Below are 26679 nucleotides of genomic sequence, written 5' to 3' on the forward strand. Positions count from 1 at the left end.
TTACTGCTGCGGAATCTAAAGCAACAATATTGGTAATTAGATTGCATGGCACACGTTTCTTTTCTTTTTTTCTACAGTTAACAAATTTAATATCCAATTGTAAAGACCAATTTTGGGGACAGCTTATTTTAATCTACTATTTTATTGTATTGCATCTGTGAAAGAGAAAGGAAAGTGATTTCAACCTTGCTTAGACAACTGTTTTGAAATATAATGGGGGCAGCAGGAAACTGGTTCATTTTATGGTTCATGTTACCTGTAATTATACATGAAGAAGCAAAATCATAGCTCCCAACATGTTCACATTAGCAAATCAATCATTGAGCAGAAACTGATAAAACATAAGCCACTTATTTTAATTGTTAAATCATTTCTCAGAGACTGATTGGACATAGTACGTCTTTATATTACGCTTAAGGAACAAAATTTGTATTTAGTTTGATTGCATTTGGGCTAGATCTACATGCTTAACTTAAAAAAAAAATGATTCTTATATGGTTTTCACTGTGAGTTGAGTGTTTTTGTGTGTTTTGGTTTTGCATTCTGATTGTCAAATCCTGGACCTACCTACACAGGAATCCAGTTAGCACAAATTCAAAAAACACTTCCCATTCAGTTGCCTTGCCATGGAGGTGTGTCTTAGTTCTTACTGACTGTTCAGACTGGGAAAGCTATTTAACTTTCAGCTGCCAAGGGTATTTTAATTTCTTTATATTGTTTTTATTATGTAATACATCATATATAAAAGACTAGCTGTGTCACAAAAATTAGACATCAGCAGTGAAGTCTTACTATAGTATTCATGTGTTGTGATCTTATTTTTCTATATCGAAGGAAGTTTACTTAAGATATCTTTTATGTTGGTGATATTTTTATGAGAAGATACTGCCTAGACTCCAATCACATTATAAAATTAAAAAAATAAAAAATTGAATAAGTAGGAAAACATGATTTTTCCACATCTTTTAGCCCATTGTTATTCACTGACAGATAAGTGATGATAAAAAATAAAGACAAGCAGTCCCAGAGAAATTTAATGATTAGAGTGAAAAATTTAAACACAACTAGAACCTTAATTAAGGAATTTACCATTCATTCTTCCCTATGATAAACATCCATCTTTAGTCAGTTTAAACTTGAACATGCATGCAGGTGGTTCACATCATTGGCCAATTTCAAATGGGTGAAAATGTCTTATGAGTAAGCCTTTTGTATTCTGAGAAATGTACCTTCATGAAGATACTAAAAATATAACTAATTACACTGAATTATTAGAAATAAAGTTTGGATAAATTATTTAAGTAATGAATTAATTCTGCATGTACTATAAAGATAAAAACTAAAAGATTACGAAAAAGTATTTTAGAAAAGAGCTATAGTTAAGAGACCAGTAATTTTGGAAAGGAAAAATATATAGGATACTTTTTTCTTTGTGAAGTAAAGTTTTTAACTACAGCTTAATACATTCTATGTAAGCTATACATATAAGGAGTAATTATTTCATTTTTCCCCTAATTTTTACAGTATGATGATGTAGACTGGGTAATTTCTTTGAAATCTAAAGAACAGCATCAAACATAATTATACATTAAGAAGTAAAAACATAATTTTAAATAATTTCAACTTTATTTTTGTTATTTGTCCTCATGTGTTGATTTTTCAGGTCTGGCTGTGGATCATTTTAGTGAGCGAATATACTGGGCTGACCTTGAGCTTTCTATTATTGGCAGTGTTCTGTATGATGGCTCTGATTCAGTAATCTCTGTCAGTAGCAAACAAGGTTTGTGAAGCGCTTTTGTTTCATCTTTTAATTATTATCCGGAGTGTTAAATAATAGTACATAAATATAAATACTAAAGCTTTACATTCTAAACTTCCTCAAATTCTTTTTTCCTTGCAACTTGTTGCTCTTACTAGAGAGCATAATTTTCATTCCTACTAGAATAACAAGAGGCCAGGCCAGAATTTCCTTAGCATAGGACAATCACGGCCCATTGCTGCCCATTTTCAGAAAATATTCATTCTATTCCTTCTAGAGACTACATTCTGAGGTGAACACTTTAAGTAGTCAAGATTAGAGCCTTTGAACACAAGTTTTTACTTCAAATTGCAGTGATAGCAGGCAGAAATGAATTACTGTGTATAATAAAACATCATTGTAACAATTGTACATCCAAATGAAAAGCAGTGTGTAAAATTAACTTACCTCTACTTTCAGTGAGCACAGAATCTACTTGTGCTCTTCTTCTGTAGTACCCTTTTGTATCGCTGCCTCTATGCCTACCTCCTGTTTTTTATTCTCATTCTTGACCGTCTATGCCTCACATTTGCCTTGCCTGGCAACCTCAGTTCTTTCTGCTGAAACTAATTTCTTTCTCTTCTGTTTTTCTTGCCCCTCCCTACAACAACATCTTCATTTATTTACCACAAATTGTTTATAATATGTACTTGAAATGTTTATATTTACATATTATATGTACTGAATATAGCTTTTCTTTTCTTCTTTCTTTTTTTAATAGAAGCAGAGGAGTTGAAAAAAAAAAATAAAGTGAACTTTCATTGTGCCTTTGCCCAAAGTGTGTCTTTTGTATGATGACCCTAGATAGCAAAAAAAAAGAAAAAGAAAGAAAAAAGTTACACATTGCTATAACTGATCACTGTAAAGTTAACCTGTTTCAGCTTAAGTACACTGAAGAAACATATATTTTTTAAAAAGAACTTTGTTTTACAACCTCTAGATAACAACTAAACTATAAATGTCTTTTTGCATGTTATACATTTCAGTGTCAAAGGTTAGATTAATTATTCCTATCATAAAAATCTCTTAAAATAAGTCATTTCTTAAAACGTACAAAATGATAGCCTCTCTTATTGTTAGCCAAACTAGTCATAGGCATCATTACCATTTGCTAGTTTGTTTTCTTTAACCCATTTCTAAAACAGACAATGGTAATGTCTTTTTTTCTCTACTTTTGGTCAGTCAGGCCATCTAATTTGTTCATTAATTTGATCTAGAACAAATTCAGAATTTTGTGAACTGTCTTTTGTATGCAGTGGATAAGGCTAACCTATAGCTTTTCTTTTGTCTGCAAACTGTACAGCAGATCACTCTGCATACAGTAAACCCCCACCAAATGCTTTGTGGTGGCACAGATGGTTAAAGTGATGATGGAAATGTTTTTCATGTTGTGAGTGATGTGTTTAGGATTTCACATATTCCTACTGCAAAGAAATTAATTCTAACAACTTTACAGCTAATATTAAAATATTATAATTCTGAAAGTTTTTTTAAACAACAGTAGTAAAATTTTCTACAGGATCTTGAATAAACTTGGTTTTAAGTCCGAGCACTTATTTCCATTGCAACTTTTATAACTCCACCTTTTAAAAATTCTAGGCTTGTTACATCCACACAGGATTGATGTCTTTGAAGATTATATATATGGAGCAGGACCTAAAAACGGTGTATTTCGAGTACAAAAATTTGGCCATGGTTCAGTAGAATACCTAGCTTTAGATATTGATAAGACAAAAGGTGTTTTGATATCTCATCGCTATAAACAACTAGACTGTAAGTATATTTTTTATTGTTTTTGACAAAAGACAGTATCTTAAAATATTTAACTATTTTAGTATCTTAATCCTTTGAGCTAAGTAACTTTAATGTTGATATTATAAGACTTTTTAATCACCAAAGTCAAGATGTAAATCATACAAAATTTTATTTTGCATTTGATTGTGTTTCCTTGGCTATAAAAAAAAAATACCATTCTGTTTTTCAATAAAACCTCTGACTTTATACATTAACCATGCAGGTATTGAAATTCATCATTAGCCATTTTGACTCTTGCTACTGTTAATAAGGAACAATCATAGCATCAACATTCCATCTTTAAAAGCAACTGAGGAGGGGGTGCCTGGGTGGGTCAGTCATTAAGCATCTGCCTTTGGCTTGGGTCATGATCCAAGCATCTTGGGATCCAGCCCCAAATCGAGCCCCACATGGAGTCCTAATTGGGCTCCTTGCTCAGGGGGAAGCCTTCTTCTCCCTCTACTGCTTCCCCTGTTTATATTCCCTCTCTGTCTCTCTCTGTCAAATAATAAATAAACAAAATGTTTAAAACTTAATTAAATAGATAAATGAATAAATAAACACAACTGAGGAGTGCTGTTTCAAGGGTTATATTTTCTCTGATTGTTTATGATTTTTATTGTACTTTCATTCTAGAAAGGAATAAATCATTGAAGCAGTTATCTTGAAAAACTGGTTTCAAACACAATTATCAAAAATATTGAAGAATAAAGTAAAAAATAATGTGACTGAAATTCTAATGATCTGTCTTTATGTATGAGTTTAAACTTCAAGAAACTTTAAGATTTATTGATAAATTTTTGTTGCAAATAAAAAGAAACTTAACCCCATTTAGTGTAATTATATGGCAAGGTAACAATTGATATTTATCCAAATCAGTTTTGGAAACAGATTAAAACAAAAGATAGTCCCGTAAGAACTTCCTGAAATCCTATCCAAACTTATGTTGCTCTTTACCAATGATCTGACATTTTTAGTTCCAGGGTTAGTATGAGGACATGGTATCATCCTCTAGTTGTCATTCATTCTTTTCCTTTTCCTCTTTCTTTCTTTCTTTCTTTCTTTCTTTCTTTCTTTCTTTCAAGATTTTATTTATTTATTTGACAGAGAGAGAAGGAGAGCACAAGAAGGGAGAGTGGGAGAGGGAGAAGTAGGCTTCCCGCTGAGCAGGGAGCCTGATGTGGGGCTCTGTCCCAGGATCCCGAGATCATGACCTGAATTGAAGGCAGCCACTTAACTAACTGAGCCACCCAGTTGCCCCTGATTCAGAGTCAAATATTACCACCTTCATAAAAACTACATAAGTAAATAAGGCTTTGCCCTGGATAGAATAGGTATTTGAGTAATGGTTTTAACTGAGTCAAAGCCATTCTCACAGTCATTTCACTAGCTAGGTGTCATTTTTGTTTCATTCTAATGACAGATTCTCTAAGGAGAGCCATGGAACAGTTATGACTGCAGAGGATGCTAATTGGATAGAAATTTAGACAAAAATAAATGTGGCAGACATTTACATGTACACAAACTGCAACCTGATGGAAAGGAAACCATGTTATCTCTGGTTTTTAGAGAAAAAGAATGCTCTCTCGTTTGTGTTTTGAACAAATACAGATGAATTTTAATCCTTTGTAATTACAAGAGGGAAGTTGTTTCTGACTGTTCAACAGTTCTGAAACTGCCTAAAATGAGGAGTAGGTCCCCCAAACCCTTCAGTTGGCTTTACCTTTTTTTTTTTTTTTCTTAACATAAACCCAAACTCTACTTGGATATCTCAGACCATCTCTTTTAGCAAAAATAAGCCAGATGGAAGAATGACAAAATATATGTTTGAATAATTCCTTCTCTCTTGTGGGAAGTGTAAATCAGGGTAAATTACCTGTTAATGATGGGTAATGGATAAGAATTTCTCGTACCTATAAAGGAGAATGGTAACACTGAAATAACATATACCCAGTGTCGATTGTTATGATTTCAACATTGCTAATGTATCCTTTCGCCTTATTGAATTTTATGTTTCTGAAAACTACTGTACTTACAGTCATGCGTTTCTTTGTTTTCTTTGTTTTAATCAGTGCCCAATCCATGCTTGGATTTAGTATGTGAATTCCTGTGTTTGCTGAATCCCTTTGGAGCTACCTGTGTGTGCCCAGAAGGCAAATATTTGATTAATGGTACTTGCAATGATGACAGCCTACTAGGTAAATAAATGTCATGATTCTGTAAAGAATTAATTTGTATGATAAATTTTCACCCCTCTTGAAACTGAACAGAATTAGCTACTCAATCATCAATGTAGTAGCCTTGATATCATTGGTTTTTGAATGCCTGCATAAACTACTCTCCCTGGTGATGACTTCCTAACAATTCATTCTATAGTCACAGAGCTGCACTGAGCACTTACTATTCGTTTAAAGTTTTGATTAACTTTGAAGTCATACACCAAATCAAGATAATTTTATATGGCTCTTTATCAGTGAAGATAACGGTATTTCTAAGGACACCATTTCCTTATAAATTTAAACCCAACCTTAAAATTACTTATTCATTCATCAAGTTCATGATGAACAACTTCCTTGCACCAAATGCTAATTTAGAAACTGAGGATAAGAAACTCAATTGTACTTTCTTCTGCATAAAATTTAATTCACAATACATACTACTACCAACATGAATAAATATTTTGAGGGCTTATGAGAAAAGCGTAGCAGTAATTTAGAAACGAAGGACTAATTTAGAAACAAAACTGACAAGATTTCTTTATTCTTAGAGCTCATATTTTAGAAGTACATTAACATTGAAACAAACATTTTAAAAAAGTAAAACAGTATTTCAGTTGCTTATTATAAGTATTAAGTAGCAAAAAATCACAAAATAAAATAACAAAAATTTAAGAAAATAATATAAGGAGAAAGAGAAAAAGGAGACATTTCTCAATTAGCCAGGTAGACATGAGAAGTTCCCTCATAATCAAGACACTAACTCTAATGGAAAGACAAATTACTATTAAGCGAAAAGAAAATCCACACTTACTAAATTTTATGACACAGACGTAAACACTGTGCTCTAAAATCCCTTGAGGATCACATTTTTTCCAGTGCGATACACTTAGGATCTCTTCATTGCAGGACTTCCTACCTGCAGTATTTTTCTCTGTTAGAATGAACACCTCACATGAAGACCTGTCTTTGCCCTCAGTCAGCACCTCCACCCCCATATCATTTTCTCATTGTTCTCTACTGGGAGTTACAGGTAATCTGAAGACTTTTACCTTCCAAGGCTCTAGGTGTCTAAAACTACCATAGCTCCTTCACTTAATATATATTCTTTAAGCATTGGATATGCGAGGCAGAAGAGGCTGCAAAGATGATATGATGAATGACATAACCACCAATAGATATTCTTGTGCATAGTGATACATACGAGAAGAGACAGAAGAGACCATTAGCCGAATTCAGGTGATCATCCAATTAGAGAATTGATTACAATTTTCTATAGAATATGACCCTAGGACAAGGTCTGCCAAGACAGAGGGGATTCAGATTAAGTGGGCATGAGGATCAGAACACGAGACAGAGGAACTGAAAAGGCACGAAAGTAAGGCATGTAAAGAAAATAGTCATTTATTTTAGTTAGTCTCTAACACGTCTGAAACAGTGTTGTGGGTGACAAGGTTAGAAATTTCTTAACAGAGAGCTAATTGTGAATCATGATTGGTATTTTGGATGAGTCCTTTAGTGCCAGTTCTTGAAAAGGGAGCTGTCACTGGTACTAGACTGCACCCTTTCTCTTTATTGATTACCTTTCCAGTGAGAGTGGCTGTGATCTCAGCTGTGATGATCAAATGGGAGAATTAAATGGACATTTTCAAATGTTATTAGGCACATTTTTCACTAGCTGCTCTGACATGGTCATGTAGGTGAGCGATGTGTGGCCACATATTCTCCTTAGCCTCTCAGAAACAGGTTGTTTAAAATAGCAGTCTTTCCCTGTGGAAGATGTGCCGCATTTTTATTAGCTCCACACACGCTCAAAGCCTGTGATGAGTGATCTCCACAGGTGCGCCCCCACCCTGCCCCTATGTACTGTGTCCACTTACACTATTGGCAGGGTGGGAGAGACCCCTGAGACAGAGATGAGGATTCTGCACAGAAGTTGTCTACTAATGCCACCAATGTGACTTTTCCATTGACTCAGATGTAGTGATGTTTTTATGGTCAAGTTGCTTATAGTTTTTGTTGTTTTTTTCATTACAACTAGACATTAATATCCTTTTTTTCTTCTTTCTTAGTATAAATTATGTATCTAAAACCCAGATGTATTTATCCAATAATCCAGCAAATACACAGGAGGAAGTTGGCCTGGGGTAGATCTGAGGCAGAGCTTTGGTATAGGCCGAGATCTATCAATTAACTAATGTGTTTGGCCCTGTCATCCCTTAGTCTAATTTCTTTTGCATAAAATTAGATTAACAATAAATATTACTACTACTTGTAAGAATAACAAATATTTTGAAGGCTTATGAATAAGGCATAATTTAAGTATATGTATATTATTATATTTAATTCCCTCAAATCCCCAAAGATAGTATGGTCATTGCCCCTGTTTTTAACAGATAGAAAATTGAAGCATGGAGAGGCTCAGTTGATGGTCTAACATTGCTTAATAATGGTGGCCCCCCAAGGTGAACCTAGGCATTCTCCACTCTTCACCGGCACATAGTCCACCTCAGTGCCTCTATAGCTCCCAAATCACCCATATCCAGAGTCACTGAAAAGACAAGAAATGACATATATAAAATGCCTATCACAATGCTTTACAAAAAGTAGACACACAGCACTCTAAGATAAATCTATCATTAAGTAAGTAAGGAAATGAAATAGATTTTGGTGTATTAATTCATCAAATTTTATAGTTTTATGTTTGGAATGAGAAAGCATGTTTGTCTAAATGTACACTTACCCAAAATCTAAAACTTTTTTTTGTTTTAAATTCAATTAGCCAACATATAGTACATCATTAGTTTTTGATATAATGTTCCATGATACATTAGTTGCATATAACACCTAGTGCACATCACATCATGTGTCCTCCTTAAATTTTGTAAGAAATTTCAGTTTTACTATTTCAGATTTGATTGAAAGGCACGATTACAGAAACCTCCTAAAAGTTCATTTTGTAATTTAAAATAAATCTTGTGTTTTAAATAATCAGAGTGTTAAAAAATATTCACATTGGCCTCTATGCATATGAGCCTTGGTAGCAGACAGTTTAGACCACCTTGGTGAGGAATATAAATAAATAGATTGAAGAATTATTGATTGGTGTAGATAAATGCCAATTAATTTTTTCCTGACATTAACATTTGATGTAGCCAAGTTTTTCTGCCCTTTGTAATTACTTGCCTTTCTCGAGCTGCTATTGTTAAATGATGAGACACTGAATATTTTTAATCTTCATGGAAGAAATTTGAAATTCAAATGTTACTCATTCTTGGAGAAGTATTCACCTGCTCTTTCCTATAGTTGATTATAATTGCTGGAGCTTGGCTTCTGGGGGTGATTTAGTTATTGACAAATGCAGCCTTCTTTTTCATTATAGAACTATTATGGTTAGGTTTTGAAACTCCACTTCTATTTCATCAAGCAGAGTTCTATTTTAAAATTTCTAGCACCTAATGAGGCACATTATAGAAATGCACATGTCCTAACATGTAGAGATTTTGAATATCCATGTAGTTTACAGAGAACATTTACAGATGAAAATTGACTCCCCCACAATAATCTTAACTATGAGCATAATGCCTTAAATATTTATCTTCTCTGTTTACATTCACAACTTCAGTCAGGGATATTCTATGCTGAACGAATTAGAAATGTTTGGTTGAATTTTAAACCGAGGAAGTATGTATTTCCATTCTAGATCTTTCTTGAGAATTCAACTTCTGTATTCAACTCTTTGCTTTACAAAGAGGCAAGTCTTGGAAATTCTGGTACTGCTCATAAATAGTCTCTATTTATCATAGTGGATGTGATATTTGAGTCTTTTTTTTTTTTTAATTTGAAGGCACTGAGGGTCTTTAAAGTGCTCTTGTGATTCTTGCAGTGATATATTAACACTTCTGCTATGTGTGGGCCAATGGATCTTGAACAAAGAATACAGGCTGTTTTGATTTTACCTTACCTTACTATAAAAGAGGTGTGGCTTTAGTAGAAGGCATATTCTAGAACAGAATGCTTCTCACGGTACTCTCAATCATTAGTGTTCAATTGGGCATCACGTCCTCCCCTAAGTAAAGCAGTATTTCTAATGGAGTAAGACCGTGTAAACAGTAACCTGAAAAAAATTTTCCAAACTAATTCTTATCATAAATAAGACTCATCATATTTTTAAAAATAATTTTGTAACCCCAAGGAATGACCATCTTTTTGTTATCCTCAGCCACAATATATTAAGCAGACAGATGGTATCTGGTCATTTTCCATATGGAAATTTTACATATGGAAAATTTCTGACACTGTTTTATCAATATCTTATACCAAACCTAAGTGACTTTTAGTTTTGAGTTGTTTACACATAGTTAATAAGGAGGTATAACAAAGAATGTATTTTCATTGAAATATTTTTCTATACTATAAATTATGTGTGTTATATGTGTATTTATATATATAGATAGATATCTAGTATATATCCATATTCATTAAATATTCCATATCTAATAAGCATACTATATATATACTTTATATGCATATATCCCTCACACTATAAATTTATCTTATGTATTTCAGTTTGGTTTAATATCAAACAGTCCTAAAAATAGGCCATATTTGCTTATATCATAAAGAAAATGTATTGATTGGAAAACATTTCATTTTTAGTAAGTTTCAGTTGGTTTTGTTATGTAATGTCTTAATAAATACAAGAAATGGTTAATAACTCTTTAAGCCTAAAGAAGAATAAAAATTAAGTCAGTATTTGTATTCACCATTTAACAGCGGTTAAAATCTATTTCTCTATTTTCAGATAGTATTTATAGTATTTTGCTTCTTCTACTTTTATATTAGAGGAATTTATGTGGGGAATTTTATAAAAAATTTGAATATTTAATTTTTATATAGTGAGTTGTTCTTATTCTACCATCTAATGAAAAGCATTCTAATTTGTACATTCCTTCTTATAACCAGATGATTCATGCAAATTAACTTGTGAAAATGGAGGAAGATGCATTTTAAATGAGAAGGGTGACTTGAGGTGTCACTGTTGGCCTAGTTACTCAGGAGACAGATGTGAAGTCAATCACTGTAGCAACTACTGCCAAAATGGAGGAACCTGTATACCCTCAGCTCTGGGTAAATATTTGAATTTCATTGTGCATCCAAATAATTTGCCTTTTTCCTTACATGTGAAAATATAAAGAGGATACTTAGTGTTAGAAATTTAATTCCCGGTGTCTTTATAAAAATACATTAACACAAATCACATTTAATTATTAATTCAACATAATAGCATTTGTTCTAAATTCGGTATATTGAAGTTCAAGTCACAAAATGTCACAATAATAATGCTCATTATCGTGAGATAAGTGTGCACCACGTAAGAGGGGTCAGGGCTTACAGGTATTCTGATGCTGGCTTAGAATGATTAAGTAAAGGGGCGTGTGGGTGACTCAGTGGGTTAAGTCTCTGCCCTCAGCTCAGGTCATGGTCGCAGGGTCCTGGGATAGAGGCCCATCTTGGGCTCTCTGCTGAGCAGAGAGCCTGCTTCCTCCTCTCTCTTTGCCTGCCTCTCTGCCTACTTGTGATCTCTGTCTGTCAAGTAAATAAATAAAACCTTAAAAAAAAAAAGAATGATTAAGTAAAATCATTTCTATAAGCTTTATATGTTTGATTCCAAAATCTTTCTCTTTTTTATTTTTTAAATTTTATTTTTACATTTCAGGGTAAAGCGTTTTAAAAAATATTTATCTAAATTTCAGTTAACATTCAGGTGTACCATATAGTGATTCAACACCTCCATATAACACCCAGTGCTTATCACAAGTGCTCTCCTTAATCCCCATCATTAACCGATTAACCATTAACCAATCCTTCAATACCTACCTCCCGGCTGGTGACTCTCCGTTTGTTCTCCATAGTTAAGAGTCTGTTTCTTGGCTTGCTTCTCTCTTTCTCCTTTTTCCCCTTTTTCTCATTTGTTTTATTAAATTCCACATATAGAATCATATGGTGTATGTTTTGACTGACTTTTATTTTGCTTAGCAAAATATTCTCTGGCTCTATCCAAGCTGTAGCGAATGACAAGATTTTGTTCTTTTTTATAGTTTAGTTATATTCCATTGTATGTATATACCACTATTTCTTTGATCTGGGCTATTTCTGCAATTTGGTTCTTTTTTTTTTTAAGATTTTATTTATTATTTGACAGACAGAGATCACAAGTAGGCAGAGAGGCAGGCAGAGAGAGGGAGGAAGCAGGCTCCCTGCTGAGCAGAGAGCCCTTTGTGGGGCTCAATCCCAGGACCCTGAGATCATGACCTGAGCCAAAGGCAGAGGCTTAACCCACTGAGCCACCCAGGCGCCCCCATAATTTGGTTCTTAATAGATAATGCTGCTATAACGTTGGGGTGCATCTGTCCCTTTAAGTTAGTATTTTGTATTTTGGGGGGTAAATACCTCATAGTCCAACTGCTGGATCATAGGGTAGTTCTATTTTTAACTTTCTGAGGAATCTCCATACTGTTTCCTAGAGTGGCTGCACCACTTTGCACTCCCAACAGTGCAGGAGGGTTCCCTTTTCTCTACATCCTCAACAACACCTGCTGTTTCTTATGTTGTTGATTTTAGCCATTCTGACAGGTGTGAGGTGATATTGTAGTTTTGATTTGCATTCTTCTATTAATCAGTGATGTTAAGCATATTCTTACATGTATGTTGGCCATCTGTATATCTTCTTTGGAAACATGTCTATCCACGTTTTCACATTTTTTAATTGAATTATTATTTTTTGGATGTTGAGTTTTATAAGTTCTTTATAGTTTGGATACTAACTCTTTCTCAGATATGTCATTTGCAAATATCTTCTCCCATTCCATAGGTTTATTTTTAGTTTTGTTGATTGTTTTCTTCACTGTACAGAAGCTTTTAATTTTGATAAACTCCCAACAGTTTATTTTTGCTTTTGTTTCCCCTGTCTCAGGAGACATATCTAGAAAGAAGTTGCTTTGGTCAATGTCAAATAGGTTACTGTGTATGTTCCCCTCTAGGATTTTTATGGATTCCTGCCTCACATTTAGGTCTTTAATCCATTTTGAATTTATTTTTGTGTGTGGTATAAGAAAGTGCTCCAGTTTCATTCCTTTGTATGTTCCTTTTTAACTGAACAGTTAGCCTAATGCTAAACCTTATTTTCTATTGAAAATTAAATTAAATTAGGTTTAATTTAAAATTTAAGTTAAATATAAATACACTCTATCAGTACGTCTGATGGCATCATAATTCATATCTAAAATCATAACTACTTTATTGGCATTGTAATATAGTGTACAATATGCTTTGAAAATATCAGGTTAGTATTATGTTAAGGTATACTTGCTATATGTATATATGTAACATACATATATGTATACATATATGTATATGTATGTATATGTATACTTGAAATTCTTAATTTATGCAATAGCTCTGTTTGCAAAAAGTGTTTGCTACAGTACATAAGTGAACATTAAAATATAGTTTTCTACTTAGTGCTATTATATTTAAAATGTGTTCCCATGGGAAAAATTAACCCCAGTGCATAATAAAAATATAATTTGTAAATTCCAAAACTCAGTGCAAAGGACACTGAGCAACTATTAAAATGAAATTTATGCAGATTTAATTCTACTACAATAAATGCAAATTTAGTCAAATGGAAAATTAATCCATATGATCTTCACATCCCTTACACTGTTAATTTCTGTCTTACTGGGAGTTTTCACTGCTTCTATTGCTTATGCTATTCTTTGAAGTGTTTAGCATAATGCTAACTGAAAGAACCACATGAGGAAGTATTTTCAATGGAGTTTAGAGGAACCAAACTGTTTCTGATTTGCATTCTAACAGTAAAAGCATTACTCTTTCTTTAAATTTGATAATTTTATGTCTATAGATATTTTTGACTTATGATTAATTGATAATTAAGGTGTTCTAGATACTTAATAGAATTCTGAAAACATATGCAGCAACTTGACTGAAATAAAAAGGCACTAGGTCTTACTACATATTTTCATTCTAAGAGAAGCTACTCCTTCTCTTACAGTAGAGTATATTCTATTGCTGTGGGAGAAATTGCAGTACTGGGACCATGCAAGTGAAAACTGAATGGATGTGTGGTAAAAGGATACAACCTGTAATTGTATTTTAGCAACACAGATACCATTTCCTTTAGGAGAGACGTTTTCCTTGCACAAACGAGTTGTTTAAAGATTTTATTTGATTGTTGATTTTCTCATTAAAATAATAAAATTCTGGAGATTACAACCAGGTAATTTTCTTTTATTTGCCTTCAGAAATATTTAAATGGAAAAAGTCTGGTACTCCAAACCATGAATATCTATTCAACCTGCAATGGATCCACAAGGACAAATCTCTATGAAACATTGAATTTGCTGTTCTGTTAATGGATCCTGAACTATAGGTGGATACAGCACAACTTCTAATGTTTTGTTCAAATCATTTGTCCAGATCTTGCTGTATCCTTAAAATCTATAATATATCAATTTTATCTTTGCAACCAGATAATTAGATCTTGATTTACATAGATAACATGTTCAGAAAAAAAATATATATTTCAAGTCAGTAATAGAAATGAGTCCTTATATGAATTTAGCTTGCTATGTGGCCATGTAGTTTATTGTCATAGAGCATCTAATTATTAATAATAATATCCTATCCAATTAAATCACATACAAAGCATTTTTTATGTTTAAAAATATGGTTTTATAAAAACATTATTTGGTATTATAGACTGTAGAACCTCATTATCTCCACACAAATGTTAATTTGTGTAACAAATCCCCATGGGCAATTCATGGATTTATTCATTGTTGGTTTACTTATGGTTAAGCCTTTTGGCAAATTCCTATGTGGACAGTATATGACTAGGGTTTGGGGCAGCCTTAATTAAAATTTATAAGTTTATGACAGTTGTATAGAACTGTAATAACTGAACAAAGGAAATGTCACCAGTTAATTAAAAGCACACATCTGAGAGGCATAATTAAAAAATTGAGTGTTTCTTCATTCCTTAAGTTTTTTCTTTATAATAGAGAAAGCTAAAAATAAAATATATGAACTATACTCATATAGGAAAGTACTGCAAAATGAAAGTTTGACATTGATTATATCGACAGGTGTACATGTACTTCATTTCTATGATCTGCTCATAGGAGGATATTAAGATAAAGTTTGCTTGGGCAAAATAATGGAAATGAGGGTAAAGCACTGAATTACTCTATCATTCTATTATAGAAAATAGAGAATAATTGAAGAGTTTTTCTCATCATGATTACGATGAGGATACTTAAGTGATTAACTATATATATTTACAATTAATCTTAACTTTTATAAATATTTATTCTCCAAAGTACATTGATACTGTTTAATCTTTTCCTTACACTTAGAGTTCTGTTATTTAGACCTTTAATGTTCATATCAAAATGAAACAAGTTTTTTTTTTTTTTTTTAAGATTTTGTTTATTTATTTGACAGAGAGACAGTGAGAGAGGGAACACAAGCATGGGGAGTGGGAGAGGGAGAAGCAGGCTTCCCGCAGAGCAGGGAACATGATGCGGGGCTCTATCCCAGGACCCTGGGATCATGACCTGAGCCAAAGGCAGATGCTTAATGACTGAGCCACAAGCTACCCAGGCGCCCCGAAATAAGGTTTTCTACACAGCTGATTTAGAGTAATAGAGTGAGAGAGTTTAAATATACCCAAATACTCCCATGCATAAAGTTTGGAATTATGCAGAAGGGAAGGCCACTCTGAATTCAGGGAGTTTGAAAGTGCACAGAAGGAGGACTGCCTAGGAAAAGGAGTGATGGTGCAATTTTTTATAGTGGACAATACACTTGTATTGTATGTCTTAAATGAATATAGAAAGTAGAGCACAGAAACTCTCACTGTAACCCTCTCTATTACCGTATCTATGGACTTTGACAGAGAAAGGTTTTGTCCCTAGAACTAAAATAAGAGGAAAGTGCCCTCCAATGGGGGTGGCGGGCGTGGGGGGCAGGATTCTTCTTACTACTTCTCACTGCAACAGAAAGGGCCTTTATTTTTTATTTTTTTCTAAATATTTAATTAATTTATTTAATTGAGAGAGAGTGAGTGAGAAGAGGCAGTTCAGGGTGCAGCAAGGAGAGGGAGAAGCAGGCTTCTTGCTGAGCAGGGAGCCCTACAAGGGACCGGATCCCAGGACCCTGGCATCGTGATTTGAGCCAAAGGTAGAAGCTTAAAGACTCAGCCACTGAGGCACTCTAGGAAGGGCCTTAAAATAATAAGTAGACGGTGAGTCTTTTCTTTCTTATTAATTCAGGCTCTTTCTGCCCAGGACACTGTCCCAAATATGAAGGTGACATATATGGCTGCCATTAAATAAGATCATATATAGCTGCCCTAAAAATGTTTGCTCAAAGACAAGTTAGGCCGGGAAATTTTGGATACCCTCAAAACATCATGGGACTAATGACAAAATGTAAATACTAATGTCCCTCAAGTCACATCTGTACCAAGGACATGAAGTACACAATCACCTAATTAACAGCTTGATAAAGGGTGAGCATGCATTTAAACTGCCCTTTTTGTTTTTCTTTCACTTTTTATTTAAATTAGAACTTTTTAAATTGAAATTAATCTTGATGTCCTAGCTTCCTTATCATAAATATTGTTTATATTTAGGGAGTGCTAAGAGTTGGGTATTTGGTCCTACTTGCTTTTTAAGGATCTAAGAGAATATTATATTGAAAATATAAAATTGAAAACATAAAATAGGGTATATAATTTTAACATTAAGTGACATAAAAATACATAGCCATCACAAACCAAGTAGGGGGGAAAAAACAGCAAAATAAGCAAATGGCAAAAGATGAATCTCACACACATATGCACACAAACATACAAAAAGAGGAGAAAAGAGGAAAAAGAGGAAGGAGAAGTTTGGAGAGGAGGAAGTACAAGAGAAGTCGAGTCACACACAGATGAAACCATAATCCTTAAATCACTATCAGAAGAAAATGTTCACGTGCATATCTTGAAGCAAGCAATTTTGAAATACTCACCAAGAGTTTAAAAGGTTTTGTGTCCTTAAAATAATGAAATTTTTAGAAACATATTCTAAGGATTACATAATGATAAAAGCCAAAATATTTAGAAGTGAAGATGTTCAACATAGTGTTATTTAGAATATAAAATTGGAGATAGAAACCTAAATCAAAATAGTTAATATGTAGGATAAAGCATACCTAAAAGATCAATGTTATATGACAAATAAAGCCAGATTTGTAGAATATATGATAATATAGTAAAATATTCACATTGTATCTATCTTATTTTTATTGAAGCATAGTTGATACACAATGTTGCATTAGGTTCAGGTGTACAATTAAGTGATTTGACAACTCTTTAATTTATGCTATGCTCATCACAAGTGTAGCTACCATCCGTCACCATGCAATGTTAGTCCAGTATCATTGACGATATTTCCTATGCTGGTACCTTTCACCCCATGGTTTATTCCTTCCACAACTGGTAACCTGTATGTCCCTGTTCCCTTCATCTACTTTGTCCATCCCCACTGCCTCTCCTGTGGCAGGCAGCCACCAGTTTGCTATGTATTTGTGGGTCCATTATTTATTGTGTGTTTTGTTTTTCAAATTCCATATATAAACAGAGGCATATGGAATTTGTTTTTTGTTTTTGTTTTTTTTTGTAAGAGATTTTATTTTATTTACTTGATAGAGAGAGAGGCATGAGCCAGGGGGAGGGGCAAGCAGAGGGAGAAGCATCTCCCCACTGAGCAGGGAGGCTGACATAGGGCTCCATCCCAGGATTCTGGGATCATGACCTGAGCTGAAGGCAAATGCTTAACTGACTGAGCCACCCTGGCAAAATAAAGCGGCCTGATTTATTTCACCTAGCATAATACCCTCTAAGTCCATCTATAGTCTAGGTCCATCTGTGTCATCAAAATGACAAAATCTCCTTCTTTCTTATGACTGAGTAATATTCCATTGCACATATATATCACACCTTCTTTATTCATTTATCTATCAATGGATACTTAGATTACTTCCATATCTTGGCTCTTGTAAATAATGCTGCATCACTAATCATCAGGGAAGTGGCAAATCAAAACCACTATGAGATACGACCTTACACCAGTCAGAATGGTTAGTATCAAAAAGACAAGAAATAACAAATGTTAACAAGGATGTGGAGGAAAGGGAACCTTCATGAGCTGTTGGTGGGAAGGCAAATCGGTACAATCACTATGGAAAATGGAATTTTGAGGCTCCTTAAAAATTAAAAATAGAAACATCACAAGATCCAAATAATTCACATTGTACATTTAAAGTTTTAAGGGACAAGAAATAAAACTGTTTATAGCATATGAACCCAATATGGGAAAAAAATGAATACATAAAGTGTCTGTGTGAGGAAATAGATCTTTCCTTGTATGTCTGTATTTTCCAAGTTCCACAATTAACATGCATTGCTGTGAGAATTAAAAATTAAGTAATGACAATAATTATTAGAATTTAAAATAATAATAATAATTATTGTTGCCAATATCATGGTAATTAGTCTATATTTGACTTCTTAGTGAGTGCCAGGTGATGTTCTCAGTCCTTGCACCTTCACAAAAAACCTTGGAGAGATTGAAAGTAAGATTCTAATTCTGCTGTGGACTTTTTTTTATCAGTTACTTGTTCATTTGGACCGCTTCGTGAAAGCAGCCCTGAAGTTAAGTCTTACGGCTTTCTAAGCTAATCTCAGGTTTGAGGTGGCTTCCTTGTATTCACAGAAAGGACCAAAATATTTCAGTCTCATTTTCACAAAGCTGGCTGAAAACGAACTTTTCAGAAGTATAAATAGATCGGGACCTATAATTTGAAACATGTCAGAATATATTAAGTAGCACCTGGGAGGGAGCTAGCTAAGGTCCACAGTTCCTCGTTTTCTTTTTCAGGCTTTACTGAATAGTTCTCTGTAATCTTTATGATACTTAAGACAACTCGACAGCTATAGTCAACTTACTAAAATTATGTATAAATGGGCACTCACTTTCTGTCCAGGAAGACATTATATAAAGTAGAAAAGTGGAATGTCAAATCTCTTCATCAAAAAGACTAGCAATTTTTTTAAGCATTCAAAACTTTGATTACTTGAGTCTAAATCAGAAGTGAAGACAGATTTCACAAAACAGAGTGGTCTTGGGGGTAAGGGGTCAGGCAGTGGGCTTTCTGATTGCCACCTAGTATCAAACAGAATGAGGCTATGGTGACTTGTCTCTCAGTTTATTATTTTTATCCTATATAAAATAACAAGAATGTGGTTTTTGTTCAAATAGTAAAGATGTTGTGAGTAAAGAGTGTGTAACTTTTAGACACTATTTTCATAGAACATTAAGTGTCAGCATTTGAAAATATGCTCTGCAGTTTAAATGTCAATTAAATTCTATTACTTAGACTCAATGCATTTATCAGACTGTTTGAACTAAACACTGACTATAGAAAACTAGTTAGGTAGAAAACATTACAACCAGGGATAAAACTTTACAAGGAACAGACTCACTCAATGAGTACCAAATTAAACAGGGTAAGATGCATGGTTCACATTGATAAATAGTATGAATTCCAAATAAATTGCTTGAAAAGAGAACTGACTAATGATGCTCACTAGCAGGTATCTTCCCCTCAGAAATAATAAACACTGTCACTGTCTCATAGGATGTTCACGAGTAATTACTTGAGCTAGAGCATTCCTTCATGGCAATCAACCACACATTTTTCTAGCATTATGTTTATATAGAAAAAGGAGTCATGATTTATTTGTCCAATATTGAGCAGAGATGTAATTTTACCTACTTAAAGTCATACAGTATTGATTAAATCACACTGATGAGTAGCATCTTTATAATCAGCTTAAAATTGTTTATTAAATAAATCTAGCTTTTAAAAACAGACACTGGTATTATATCAAATTACTGAAAAATGCCAACAGACACACTTTTATAATATTCAAATAGGAATGTATGCTTTTGAGCATTGATTGATATTTATTCATATATTACTTGACCAAAAGCTATAATGCAAATTTTACTCTAAAATCATTAGCAAGTAAATAGCCTTTTCTATATGGGATATATAGTCAGTGATTATAATACTTTGGAAATTTTGCAAGCCGTATTTTATTATAGTGCCTACTACATTTTGAATGCTTAATAAGTGCCAAGAACTCTGGCAAATTCCTTAAACATAAGGCCTTATTTAATCCTTATCATTCCATGATGTCTACATTGTGGTAATTTTCAGACGTAAGCTAGAATAGTTAAGTAGGATAACTAGAATCCAAAAATCTAGATTATTCCAAAGTCAATGCTCCAAGAAGTTGTTTGTTATCCCAAAAATCAGCAATATTATCTACCCACATCAAAGAAATAACTGGTTATAACTGTATAACAAAAGTAAAATATAGCCATATAGGACCATCTCTCTAGAGGTAAACTATAACCAAATCATAAAAATTTAATGTTCCATTTAACAAGGATTAAGGACTAATGGTAAATCATTATAATATCCATGTAGTTACCTATCTATATAATAGAAAAGATTCCATCTTTATTATACATTTTAAAACATAATTTTGAGTTGATATATATGGATATATATTTATGTTATTTTCAAAAGAATACATATGGAAAAATGTATATTGGGATTCCATATGTAGTTTCTTAATAAAGACACATGTACTTAGCTAAGTTTAAATAATAGCCTCAGTTGATAATTTGCTTAATAAAAATACTAATAGTAATAATACCAATACAACTACTAATAATAACACTACCAATAAGTACTTGCTATGTGGCAGACATTGTGCTGCATGTTTTACCAGCATATAATACAGCATATAATAGCACCTTTTTATGTCTAGTGAGTTAAGTTTTGCAAAGCCACACAATTAATAAATATCTAATAATATTTGATTCCCAGGTCAGTCTAATACCAAAAAAACAATCAAATAACTTATTATTATTTACCAAATTTATTAAATTCATTTAGTTCCTGTTAAATATTCTTATGAACTATTTCAGAATTAACCATTTTTACTGAGACTAGTTTTGGTATGTAAGGGCCATGTAAGATCAGCAAAATTTCAAGAACTCTGTGAGAATCCAAGACATTTCCTTTCTTCTTATGAGCAATACAATCTTTAGTTGTATCAATGAATATTCCTTAATGTATATTACTGATTATAGATGATTAACACCTTTAGTTCTATTTTTGCTATATTTGATATATTTGGTTATCCAGTTAAATCTAAACAGTTTATTTATTATTTAACTTGATGCATAAAGATTTGCTGGCACATTTTTGAAGATATATGCAACCAGTTTCCATTCGACTATGAACAGAAGCAGATAAATTAATAATGAATTAATGGAGCAAATAAACTTAGCTTCACTTGTTGTACACAGCTAGTAAGGCACTTTGCTAACATACAATGTCAAACTTGAATATGGAGCAAACCTAGTACTAGGAGAACCTAGTCTTCAGAAATTGTGTAAGTTACCAGGACAATATTTATGAGAAGAATTTTCTCTCTTGTGGGTCATGGGAGAGTTGAACCTACTGAGCAGCCAGAGACACATATACGAGACATACAACAAAGACTAAGACTGAAGACCTGTCATTTAGGAAGGTGAATGAGCCCAGAGTCGGGAAACTGATGTTAAAGTATTTGAATAGAGAAACAATTATGTAGCCATGAAAGTGTATCACCAAAAAGAAGTCTGGAATAATATATTTTAAGAGACAGAAAGAGAAAACATAAAGGCAACTGAAAAGGAAAAAAAGGAAATCAACAATGGTAGTGTCTTAGAAACCAAGAACTTTTTAAGAGTAGATGTGTAATAAAATGTGTAATAAAAAACAAAAAATAAATTTCAAAGATAAAATGTGTAAATTATGCAGACATTTAAGGAGGAGGATGATTGAAAAGAAATCAGTGGATTTAGGGATTAAGAGATCAAAGATAAGCTTTGCAAGAGTATATAAATGCACATTAACTTCTCCATCCCTCAACCTCTTTTACCACTAGGGAATCAGAATTGATTTATGTGAATAATACATACATGTTGAGAAATCTGTCCTCTTTTCTTAAATAGAAAAGAGAAGTAACAGGTTAAGACACATCTTTTTGTATACTGAAAAAAATAAAAACTGTAAATCCACTGAAGGATTGGAATGTGACTTAATAATCAAAGATTTTTTCATGCATTTGATAGAACTGGAAGCTGTGAGTGTAGACTCTTAAAAAGCTCAAGTATATATCAAAATTTGAAGTTATTCAACTAAATGGACTTGATAAAAATAATAGGTGTGATTTTTTTTTTGTTTGTATTTGTTTCGTGGGGTTTGTATGTGTGTGTTCTTTCTTACTAAAGTGTAGAATTAAGCATGTTGAGAAAGTAAAGAGAGGAAAAAGACCCATCTTCCAAAGTTAAAGATGTTGAAGTCTGAGACTTGATGGAGTTTTTCTGCTTTATAGCATCACTTTAAAAAATTTAATTTTTTTATTAGCGTATAATGTATTATTTGTTTCAGGGTACAGGTCTGTGGTTCATCAATCTTACACAATTCACAGCACTCACCATAGCACATAACCCTCCCCAATGTCCATCTCCCGGCCACCCCATCTCTCATACCTCCCTTCCTTCCAGGAACCCTCAGTTTGTTTTATCTTAAATAAATAATGGAGATAAAGCGTGTAATTTAAGACAGTTTTCCAAAAGATTTTCTTAGAATGTTACAGTCACAAAATGAAGAATGGTGAATCGCAGTAGAAATAACAACGGTAATAATAATAAACGGAGCTAAAGTGTCGCTGAGTGCCTTCTGTGTGCCTAGTGCCTTTAGAAATGCTTTGCATGTATAATCTCATTTACTTTACTTGATTCTGCAGAACAACCCCATATTATTACCCCCATTTATTTATTTATAAATTTTTCATGGGGGAAAGAAACAGAAGTGATGCTCATGGTTCCACCACTGGTATTTGGCACAGATAGCATATGTCCAGGCGACCTGACAACCCACATTTTAAAGATCTAAATACTACAGAAAGCAGACTGATTAGAGGCAACAAACTGATCCTCCCCCTCCTTCCTTCAGTTAATTGATGCTCTTCCTGATTATACTACCCTTGTAGGCTGTCACCTCCCAAGCTCCCTGGACGCTTCACTGCTATAAATCTATACCTTAGTCATCATAACCGTATTGTTGCCTTTTCAAATGCCAAAATCAAATTGAGCTACCTAAAAAATCTTTATAAATAAATCCAATGCAACTTATTAGGGTACACCCAGAGAGATTCCTGAAAATATTAGATGGAGCCCATTATAAAATTCTGTGACAGATGGTTCATTTCCCATCAGCAAACAAAAGATCTGCTGTATCAACACACAGCTTCAAGTTGGTAATGTTCCCCTGAATATGAAGATTTCTTCTTGTCAAAAAGAAATCTTCTCTTTAAAGGAAGAGAAAGAAGCCTTTTGAAAATAATTCAGCCAGAATCTAAATGATGTGAGGCATATGCTGGGGGTGGAGGTTGGGGAAAAACTGGTCACTCTGCCCTAGTTTCAAAACAGCTGTAGATGAGATAAAAGCATGGTGTCATTCTCTCAGTGACTGGGGAATAGAGCAGTTTTCAAATGCCTTAGTGGGTTGCATTTGTTTCTTTCAAACTTCTATCACTTTAATGTTTTTCACTCCTAATTTTAAAAAACATGGAAAATAATGGGGGGAAAACCCCATAAATCTATGGTGCTTAAGTCCTACCACCATATGGCACTTTTTGAGATTATTCTAATTCCTTTTGATTTCTCCTGTACTTTCTGGTCTATTTTTTTTTTCACATTTAGCTCATGTTAATTTGTATTCCTGTTTATATGTTTTATTTCTCGATGAGGCATTCACTGGTTCTTGTTGAGGAAGAGGAATTACTTCCTTTGTTCAGGTCTTTAATTTTCCTTAGTACTTGTGTTCTAACAATTCGCTATCCTCTTCATCTTCTACCACTATTCATTCTCTTGTTTGTGTCTTTGTTTTTCAACCACTATCGTTCCTGTGAAGATATTTTGTCTATATGTAAGCAACAACTAGAAAATTCACTACCATTATAAGAGAAATAATTAGCTAAAAGTTTTAAAGCCATTTTCTGGGAATGTTAAACATGATATGACTCAGCTTTTAATGTATGTAAAATTTACCTTGCTTCTCAACCTATTAATTTGGTGGCATTTGTCTGCCACCAAACTAGTAAGATTTATACATAAGCTATAAAGCAGTGCTACTCACCATAAAAAATGTATGTAACTTTGTTCATTAAGAAGCAATAGCTTCAAGTGTGCTTAAGTATGTGGAGAGCTTTCAAAGCAAAATAAGTAAATAGGTTGTAGAACCACAACTTTTTATTCTCTTGGAAATACATGTGGATTTTATTTGAAGGCATTTTATTCACTTATGAGTGCTTTTCAAAAAATGTAAAATGTAGAATCTATGGCAGTAGAGAAAACATATCATTTTCACACTGCAAGTCTAAGCCTTATACTCATACATTTCTATGACCAATCTAATTACACTTTATGTCTACAAAGTTGAGAGAGGAGATGGTTGGATATTCTCTGATGCTAGTCAACTGAGTAACATTTCCAAGTCCTAGTTAATTCAGATCTATAACTAAATTTATTTTTTTAATTCTCTTTCATGTTATTTCTTTACAGTTTCACAACCTCTAAACTTCATTTTTACCTATTACAAATGGTGGCCATTATTTCATTTTGTTTTCCTTAATCTCTCTTACAAGAGCTAGCTCTATACTCCATTTTTCACCCAGTCCTTGACATCTTAGGCAGTTAGAGAGACTCATTCTTGATCTAACAGTTAACTGTGTTATGTTCCAAACACCTTAAAGGATTTTTCACCTTTACTTGTGGTGTTATTGAGCAAATAAAGAAAAATATCCATAGATGATCCCTTAGATTTGCTCTAGTGTGCTGTTAATATTAGACTTTAAATCTTCTTACTAAAATGACAGTCCTTTCCCATGCATAAATAAAAATCTTAAAATGAAATAAAGTAGGACTTACTAAGTGCTTATATACTAAATACAGTATGTATATTTAAATCAACTAAAATAACTAATTGCATAAATATAGGTGGCATGCCCACTTTGAACTTATTAGAATATTTGTAAGTCTGAGATCATGCTTTAGCAGTGGTGGTACATGATGATTCAATACTGAGAAATATGATTGAGGGATTATACTAAGTGAAATAAATCGGGCAGAGAGAGACAATTATCATATGGTTTATTCATATGTGGAACATAAGGAATAGCTTGGAGGACCATAAGGGAAGGGAGGAAAACTGAATGGGAAGAAATCAGTGAGGGAAACAACTCATGAGAGCTCTAGACTCCTAGAAATAGAGGGTTCCAGAGGAGAAGGGAGTGAGAGGATGGGGTACCCGGGTGATGGGTATTAAGGAGGGCACATGGGTGTTACACGCAACTAATGAATCACTGAACACTAAAAAAAAAAGAAAAAAAGGAAAAAATAAGAAGAGATATGATTGTCTCTATTTTATATTCTAATGGCTAAAACAATCTGCATTACTATATGAATGGAATAAAAATAACTGAAAAAGCAAAATGGACATGAACAGAGAAGTACAAAAAATAACACAAACACTTCAGAGCATAACACACCCATTCAAATATGTAATTATGCATAAAATGAGCTCCAATTATTTTACCTGATGTGAACCCGAGTTGTCTTCTAATCTAGGCTTCACTAGAACATGGGAAAACTAAGACACACAGAGGTCAAGCTACTGCCTAAAACCACAGGTTAACTAGTGGAGAAACACTGACCAGAATCTTGGCCTCCTGTTTCTTATCTAGTGAGGATTCCATGAAAATGAACCATTCCAGTCAAATAATTTCTTTTTTGTTACTTTTTCTTTTGCAATAGGGAGACCCACCTGCAGCTGTGCACTGGGGTTCACGGGACCAAACTGTGGTAAGACTGTCTGCGAGGACTTTTGTCAAAATGGAGGGACCTGCAGTGTGACTGCTGGGAACCAGCCCTACTGCCACTGCCAGCCCGATCACACTGGAGACAGATGTCAGTTCTGTAAGTGAAAGCAAGTCCCATAAGACGGTCTGACAGCATACTTTGATGTTTACGCTAAGTAATTTTCTTATCTCCATGTTCCTTCCATTATCTCATTTTCAGCAACCCCTTATTTTTCAGGGTCGCTCCCTCCATCACCCCAGCTCCAACAATTTTTTACATTGTTCCTCATTCTTCTCGTTTTAAAGATTCCATGTTTCTTCTTTCTCAGCTGAGATTCTATAATCCATCATTGTAATCACCCCCTCGTATAGACCCTCAGTTCCCTTGCTCTCTCTTCCCTTATATTACACTTTCCTTGAAAACTCTCACCATGGTTAAATCCAATTCTCCATCTTCTCTGAACTGGTACCCCACTGCTGGATGCAACTGAAGAAAAGCACATAATCATACAGGGATCACTTGAGTTTTTACCACTAATTTCAAATGGGCACTTACTATATAGCTTCAACTGTATTTTGCTAATCTACTGACTCTCCTAGATGTTTCGGTCAGATTATCTCCTTTCTCCTCAAACCTCTAATACCTGCTCCCCAAATTCATCCTGAACTCAAGAACTTGCTTTCTGTTTCATTGATTAAATAGAAGCTTTCTATTTTTTTTTTCAATTTATTTATTTTCAGAAAGACAGTAT

At 33.5% G+C, this 26679-nt stretch overlaps 1 protein-coding gene across 1 annotated transcript in view; it reads left to right on the top strand.

Annotated features, from left to right (window-relative positions):
- Positions 1 to 26679, top strand: part of LRP1B (LDL receptor related protein 1B) — a 1985448-nt gene that overhangs the window by 1897298 nt on the left and 61471 nt on the right. The window contains exons 80-84 of the mRNA XM_044242553.1: positions 1664 to 1780; positions 3398 to 3571; positions 5665 to 5790; positions 10774 to 10938; positions 25884 to 26045. Of these exons, the coding sequence (XP_044098488.1) occupies positions 1664 to 1780; positions 3398 to 3571; positions 5665 to 5790; positions 10774 to 10938; positions 25884 to 26045 (744 nt within the window). The remainder of the gene's footprint in view (positions 1 to 1663; positions 1781 to 3397; positions 3572 to 5664; positions 5791 to 10773; positions 10939 to 25883; positions 26046 to 26679) is intronic.

Source organism: Neovison vison, chromosome 3, assembly GCF_020171115.1.
Source record: "Neovison vison isolate M4711 chromosome 3, ASM_NN_V1, whole genome shotgun sequence".
Taxonomy (NCBI): domain Eukaryota; kingdom Metazoa; phylum Chordata; class Mammalia; order Carnivora; family Mustelidae; genus Neogale; species Neogale vison.